This window comes from Apium graveolens, unplaced genomic scaffold (assembly GCF_009905375.1).
Source record: "Apium graveolens cultivar Ventura unplaced genomic scaffold, ASM990537v1 ctg4685, whole genome shotgun sequence".
NCBI lineage: Eukaryota > Viridiplantae > Streptophyta > Magnoliopsida > Apiales > Apiaceae > Apium > Apium graveolens.
The window spans coordinates 66631-74878 of NW_027418641.1; the positions used below are offsets into that span (position 1 = coordinate 66631).

The window sequence follows — 8248 nt, forward strand, 5'->3', positions numbered from 1 at the left end:
CTGCATTTTAACCAGCTGAGGAACCGGTACGGGGCGAGAGCTGATACCAGAGATATGGATGCTGCTCAGATTGAGGTGCAGTGCAGAGTGCATACACGAGCCTATATGTTATTTATTATTGGAGGCGTGCTTTTCCCTACATCTTCGCGGGACGTGGTGCATCCCCGGTATATGCAGCTGCTGATGGAGGAGTCGGAGATTCGTGATTATGCATGGGGTGCAGTTGTTTTGGCACACTTGTACAGATCACTGACTTTGTCGGCTGATAGGTCTGTTCGCACCTTTAACGGGTGTAGTCTGCTATTGATGTTATGGGCTTACGAGAGATTGGCACCCGGGAGGCCGGAGATTGCGCCTTAGCAGGAGATTCGGTGGCCGAGGGCGTGCGCGTGGGCCAAGCCAGTGAAGGTTAGTAGAGTAAACCCCCACCACCATACATGTAACTACCGGGGTGATTTGGACAGTTTACAGCTACACTGGGTGACATGGCAGTCGTATGCCAGACTTTACGAGAGAGAGGTTGATCCTGATGATGTTGATGCTACTCATTTCCCGGTGTGCCGTCATATGGCTCTTGGTCGTATCCCGCTGGTAGCATTTGAGATCATTGAGTACCAGTATTCTGATAGGGTATTGAGATAGTTTGGGATGTGCCAGCATATACCGGATGATCCGTTTGACCATGCTGTTCTGAGGTTGGAGAGACAGTCTTCTTTTCAGCGGCCTCACCGTCTTGCTATGCATCAGCAGTATGTTGCCGAGTGGGAGAGTTATGTGGCTACGGGCGGGCCGGAGATTGTTGAGGGCGGGTTTGTATCTTTCGCCGAGTATATGCAGTGGTATAGACGGGTAAGTAAGATGAGGATCGCTCGTTGTGTACCCCCTGAGGGCGATATCATACAGCCCCGTGACTGGTACCCTCAGCAGATGATGGGTGATGCGGTATGGTATTCTTCACTTGTTTCCAATTGTAGTCTTTACCTGTTTTCCTACAACTATTTAGGTTATTTTCCCGTGAATTATCGTTAATTCCCTACAACTACTTGTAAAATGGATTAAAAATGAAAATAAGGACTTATTTAGGTTATTTTCCCGTGAATTATCAGTAATTCCCTACAACTACTTGTAAAATGGATTAAAAATGAAAATAAGGACTTATTTAGGTTATTTTCCCGTGAATTATCGTTAATTCCCTACAACTACTTGTAAAATGGATTAAAAATGAAAATAAGGACCTATTTAGGTTATTTTCCCGTGAATTATCGTTAATTCCCTACAACTACTTGTAAAATGGATTAAAAATGAAAATAAGGACTTATTTAGGTTAATTTCCCGTGAATTATCGTTAATTCCCTACAACTACTTGTAAAATGGATTAAAAATGAAAATAAGGACTTATTTAGGTTATTTTCCCGTGAATTATCGCTAATTCCCTACAACCACTTGTAAAATGGATTAAAAATGAAAATAAGGACTTATTTAGGTTATTTTCCCGTGAATTATCGTTAATTCCCTACAACTACTTGTAAAATGGATTAAAAATGAAAATAAGGACTTATTTAGGTTATTTTCCCGTGAATTATCGTTAATTCCCTACAACTACTTGTAAAATGGATTAAAAATGAAAATAAGAACTTATTTAGGTTAATTTCCCGTGAATTATCGTTAATTCCCTACAACTACTTGTAAAATGGATTAAAAATGAAAATAAGGACTTATTTAGGTTATTTTCCCGTGAATATTTCCCTTACTTAATGTATTTAAAGTTGTATTCTTAAGTTGATCTTTAATCCCAATAATTACAAAACTAGCTCAACTGAGTCATTAATTTAAAATTTTGTATAAAAAATATCACTCTATCGTTAGTCGAAATTCTTAAAAATATTATATATTGTGTTTCGCACATTTTTTTTATGAATGATATTACATCCAAATGAAAGGTTTCGAGTTCTACTATTTTAGATAATATTGTTAGATTTTTAAAATTTTATCAACTATTTATTTTTAATTTTTTGATTGTTTTATTTGATTTAAATAAAAATAAATAGTAGATAAATTTTTAAAAATCTAAAAATATTATCTAAAATACTAGAACTCAGAATCTTTCATTTGTATGTTATATTATTCATAAAAAATGTGTGAAACACAATATATAATACTTTTAAAAATTTCGACTAACGATAAAGTGATATTTTTACACAAATTTTCTAATGACCGACTCATTTGAGTCCGTTTTGTAATAAATAAATTACTTAATACATTTGGACCTATACGCTAATTAACCGGTTCTTCCACATGTCTATTTGTTACTGCAATAGTAGTGTGTTGAATTTATAGTGTTTCACTGCCCGGGAAACCTTTTCCCAATTGTGTCTGTAAGTGTGTGTTTATTGACCAAATAATTTTAAAGATATTAAATTGGTATCCAAAACAGTTACTATATATGTCATGATTTGATTATTTACAACTCAATTAATAATAATGAACCCCGACATTCACATAAATTTTTTCAATCACATTTTTTCAAATTATCAAATTACCAATAGCATGTCATTTGTGATCAAATTTTAGTATTCAATTAATACCTCTGCTCTTGTTGCCTAGCAAAAAAGTTTATTGTTTTCCTTTCGATGGCCTTCCCTAGAAGCATGGATTTTAGTTCTGAACAAATAACAAGCAAGCTTTCCAATATTCTTAAATATGTATTCCTGATCTTAATCTTTATGTTTAGCTTAATTTTTCATGTTATATGTATTAATAATTTTTTATTTCAAAATATTATGTAAGTGTACTTCAGTAGAGTTATAATTTTAGGGGTAATTAATAACATCATTGTTTCGGTGTTTTTTAGATATACAAGAAATTAAAAATCAGCATTACTTTCTGTATTGTTTAACTTGGTTGCCTGGCTTTACATTTTAAACAAGCCTTAAGTTATATTATATGATCTAATCACGAGGTATTACACGATAAACACATAAACCCCTTAACAAAAAGGTTGTACATTTTAACTCTTCAATTATGAGATTTGTAAACTTTAACCCTTTTATTAATTTTTTTTTGAAAATCATCCTCGAGAGTTATAGTGTCCGCATTGTATACTTCAAGGGCAACATTGTTCATAAATAATTTTATTATCCCTTTTTATTTATCAAATAATAATATTTTTTTTAAAAAATTGAATTGTTTATTATATACTAATTAAATATTTATTTTTTTGAAATTAATTAATATGATAAACAATATTATAATATTACGATAAACTTATTAAAGGGTTAAAGTGTACAAAACTAATAGTCAACGGGCAAAAATATACAAAGCTCGTAATTAAGGGACAAAAGTATACAACTGTGAGGATAATATTGGAAAATATTTTAGCAAAAGGGCCGAAGTGTACAAAATCTATAGTTAAGGGGTTAAATAATACAACCTTTTTATTCAAGGGTTTATGTGTACAATATGTTATACTTTAAGGGTGAGATTATAATTAAGCCTCTAAAATATTATTAATGTGTATAAAAAATCCAATTTTCTCTTTTCTTTCTCTTCATCTATTTACAGTCAAACCGAACACTGACTTATCTCAAAAAAACATAAAAGTACCCCTTTAGGGTTATTGATAAAAGTTGTTATATATTTAGAAAAATATTGGTAAAAGAATATTATTACAAAAATTAACAGACGTGCCTTCGGCTCAGACTCAATGAGCCTAGTCAAGCACGCATCTCACACCAAGAGTTTTAATCATGTCTTTAGTAGTGTACTGGTTTGGTCCCTTGCTCAAGTGGTCTGTAATGTATTATCAGTTGTTGTCAGGGTTCGCGATCTTCTATTTCTAGTAACATTAACATATGATGAAACTGCCCTGTACATGATACAACTCAATTGTTCCAGTTCTGTTCTCACCACCTAAAACTGTTGCAAACAAAATGTTCCAGGAATTAGGACTTCAAGATGTCTTTGGCTACAACGTGTAGGTCTTTGTCAATGTGCCTTTCATTCCGTCTTTGGCTTAATGCGGTTTACTCTTGAATACAGGAAGACTCCGGCAAGTGCCACTCCGGTTCCTGTACCGAGAGGCAAAATTGATTATCAATTTATTATATACATAAATAATCTGCTGGAGTTCAATATAACATCATATGCTTTTGAACAGGAGACTTTGAACAGCTCTGCTTGTGTAATCAAGTAAAAGGTCTATTTTCCTACATTGTTTATGTTATAAAATATTAATATGTGATGTATATGATGCTGGAAAACTTACCTAGAGAGTTGATAGGTGAAACAGGTGTGCGGAAGAAAAGTACAGAAGTCACAATCACCCCGACACGTTTCACACAGTTTCCTACAGAGTGGGTGACTGGAGATACTCTCTGCAATAGCATATATGCAACCTGCACAAAAGACGCACACCAGCAATGTCACAAGACAACCTCTCATGAGGTTCTGTCGGGAGCACTGTCATTTCTATCCTATTTTACAAGTTATGTTTTATTTCAACAGCAAAATATTCATAGTGAAAGGAATTAATAAGATGTTAATATTAATAAATTGCACAATTACTTTCATCAATTCACAACATCCAACTCCTATAAACTTCTGTCAGGGGTGTAAAAAAGTGCATACTTTAACACTGACAAGAGACTCTAACAAAGCATATTGTATGTCAAGGAAGCTTACCTGTTGGTATGCATGGTAGCAGAGTGCAGCAATAAACGACCTAGTATAAACTTGGTTGACATTTAATCCCTGAAATAGAAACAGCTGAAAATCAATAACAACACAAACAACATTCCTGTGTCAACAAACCCTTTTGTGTTTAGAAGCATTTAAATCTGAGAAATACTCACAGCAGACTGCAGGTATGAAGGGGTGAATTTAACTCCTTCCATTAAAATGGAAAGAGGGGCTGACAAGATGAAGGACATGACTGTTATCACCGAAAACAGGGTAATATTGTCCAATGATTCCTGTAGACAGCAACGACCTGGTTATCCACGAGAACAGAGTGAAACTAGTGAAAAGAGATGACCATTTTAGTTTATCCTTATTACGGGTCCTTTGTAATCATATCTCACGAGTACCATGGCACACTTGTAATTCACAAGCTGAATTAGTTTAGCTGCATGAACTAATTTCCTTTTGAGAACATAGTAACAGGAATGAACTATGTCTGCACTAAAATTTTCCGAACCGTATAATGCATAATCTTTAATGTACAACCGATGGTAATAATATTAGGTTACCTCTTTCTTAACCATGAACTTCTTACTAAGGACATTTCGAGACTGATTAGTCAAATTAGAAGCCATGGCACTCCAAAATCCTGCCCTGGTAGCACACACATTGAAGATGAAATCATTAAATGCTAGATATAGTTAGAAACATAATCTCTAATATATCTAAATATCTAAGGTGAACTGTGGAGGACATAATCCTGATAAAAACAAGCTTGTGCATGTTTTAATGCCTTACCAGTTAAATGAGGCCTCTGTCATCGATGCTAGTCCTACTCCCCCCACAATTGGAAAAAGCGAAGCAATTATCCATATACTCGGAACCTTTAAAAATTAGAATGACAAGAAAGCTAAAGCTAAAACCCCACGCCACAATGTCAAAAAGTAGAAAAAATTGTGCCATATAGCAAATATGTTAGCTATATGGCGTTTTACCCATGATTAATGATTTAGTTTCTCCAACAAAATTTAGTTATATTCCCGGAAAAGAAAACCATTATTCCTTTGAAAGCAGCACACATTAACGAGATACATAAATTTATATGATTGATTTATATGGAGTGCCTAACTACGGATAAAATTATCAGAAAATTCTTACCTCTCCAAGAAACATAGCTGATAAGACGACAGAGAAAAAAGGCTCCATAGCTTTAATTGTATGAGTAAATGAGACAGATACTTCTCCTAGGCTCATATTGGTGAAGAGGTTACCTAGTGTGTGCACCACAGCCATCGGAAGAATTGCTATAAGCTACAAGCAAATGTCATGGCCGGAGTCAGTACGAGAAGTCAAATCAAAACACCAAAAGAACAAATTGCAGAGTGTGAAAATACCTGTGCGCCTGAAATTTTAGGACGCTTGTAAAGATTGGATGTCCACATGAGAATAACGAGGACTGTTCCGACAGCAAACTGAGCTGCAGTGATAGTCACTGGATATGGAAAAACTTTGAGTACCTGTATAAATTAATTTTAAATAATATTTACATTTTGCACATCTTTAAGTGGAGAATACAAACATGAACTGTCTGTGTTAATTATTTAGTGCTAGCTTGATCTAGAGTACTGAAATCTACTTAAGGCTCACAAAAGTCTCTAAATAAAATACTATAATCTTCTCCACCGTCCCCTTTTGCATGTCCATTTTCAAAATATAAATATGAAAATAGGCTTAAAGTAACTATACCAAATTATTACTCCCTCCGTCCCTCCCAATTGTTATCGTTTCTGGGAGAGTGTCCGACACGCATTTTAAGATGAATAGAAAGTATAGTTCTATAATTTTTTTTAAAAATTTTCTTTTTCTGAATAGAAGTAGAATGTTTAAACTTTTATTCAGAAAAATAAAATTTTAAAAAGAAGTTAAAGAACTATACTTTTTATTCATTTTAAAATGTGTGCCGGACACTCTCCTAGAAACGATAACAATTGGGAGGGACGGAGGGAGTAATTGTCCGTGTTCATGTACAAATGTAGTGTGTCTTATCCTACTTAAATATGCTCAAGACCCGCATAATCGCTTACAGATATACAACTAAGCAACTAAATACATGCATTGAAGGCTTCGATGGACTCAGTTCATGACGTATCTGTTGGACATTCAAGATCACACTCAGAAACAACTAGCTTTAATCTCTGCTCATGCATTTGCTTATCACATTTGGAAAGAGAGAAATTTCTCGGGCTCACAAGTCACACTCAGAAACAACTAGCTTTACTCCTGGTTCTCTAAAATTTGTTGTAGTGTACTTGGATGTTGTGATTTGATGGGCTGTTCTACCATTGTTGCTTTTTATTAACAATCTTTTTGCACAGATTGTGCTTAGATAGTCTCTCTGGCCTATCATAGAGCTTGGGCTAGGCCCTGTATCCGTTTCTTCTTTTATATAAATATTATGCAATTTAGCCAAAAAAAGTACATAATGACCTAGTGACATGTCTGTGCACACTGTAAACCTATAGTAATTTGAAAATCGAAGGCAGAAGTAACCAAAACATAACAAGTGCAGAGAGAGAATTTCCGAAAACAGAATATGAATTCTCTGTTTTCACCGACAAGTTGGTATGATTCATAATGCTTATTTATATTCACACGAGGAACTTGAAACTGTTTGTTCATTTTTACAGGTGCTAAAATGTGACTCTAAGCTCGCGAAATTCTGATATAACAAACTAATTCATACTAACAATCTAACAAGTGTACTCACACTATAAATGAAGGCGCTGGTAATGAAAACCATGACAATTAACAAATGCATTATGTTGTACAAAGAAAAATGTTAGTACCTGTTTGTTGTAGATGTTGAAATAGATATTAAAAATGTTCCAAAGGCCAAATAATAAACCAAGCACCAAAGTGTCTTGAAATTTCGACGTAGAGACTTCATCATCATCATCATGATCAGCGCTCTGGGAGATTGAATCAGCCACCGCCTTGACTTGGAAAGCGTTAAATAGAGGCTCTGGAGTTAGTTTAGGAAGTGTGATCAAAGCGTTGTGTCTTGACGGCTGAGATGATAAGCGAGGAGAAGATGAAGCGGAGAGAGCGTAAGTAAGTGCTTTTGAGAGAGGGTTGTATCTGTGGAGAGATTGAGAAGGATGGGAGAGATTGCGAGGGTTAGGTATGGGGAGGGTATGTGAGAGAGAATACGAAGAGCTCTGCATTTTTTTTGGAATTATGAATGAGAGAGAGAGAGAGAGAGAGAGATTCAGAGAGATTCAGAGAGAGATTTGTCTGAATCTTCCCCTTTGGAATTATGTTGAGAGAGACAGAAAAAAGGAAGGGGAGTTGGAATATAACTATGACCTGCACATTATGACAACTTTATTACATTTGTATTTTTTTTTTTTTTGCTAAATATTACATTTGTATTTTAATTAAACTTATATAAGCTAATGAAAAATCAAAGCAATTTTAGAAGTAATTATTTTTTTGGAAAATATCACAAATTTTCTAAATAATGTAGTATAAAACCAAACCAAATATATCCTCTATATCAAGTTAGTAGTAT

General features: G+C 34.4%; 1 protein-coding gene across 2 annotated transcripts; it reads right to left on the bottom strand.

The window, feature by feature from the left end:
• Positions 1 to 3616: 3616 nt before the first annotated feature.
• Positions 3617 to 8016, bottom strand: LOC141702134 (triose phosphate/phosphate translocator, non-green plastid, chloroplastic-like). 2 transcript variants are annotated; one of them, XM_074505820.1, is made up of 9 exons: positions 7524 to 8016; positions 6072 to 6194; positions 5836 to 5988; positions 5476 to 5561; positions 5247 to 5331; positions 4851 to 4970; positions 4681 to 4749; positions 4265 to 4394; positions 3617 to 4067 (listed from the first exon to the last, which is right to left on the bottom strand). In XM_074505820.1, the coding sequence occupies exons 1-9, from the start codon at positions 7899 to 7901 to the stop codon at positions 3997 to 3999; spliced, it is 1215 nt and encodes a 404-aa protein (XP_074361921.1). In that variant the 5' UTR covers positions 7902 to 8016; the 3' UTR covers positions 3617 to 3996. The 2 variants fall into 2 exon arrangements, with proteins under 2 accessions (XP_074361921.1, XP_074361922.1); XM_074505821.1 differs by having other exon boundaries at positions 6072 to 6169; positions 7524 to 7643.
• Positions 8017 to 8248: the final 232 nt, after the last annotated feature.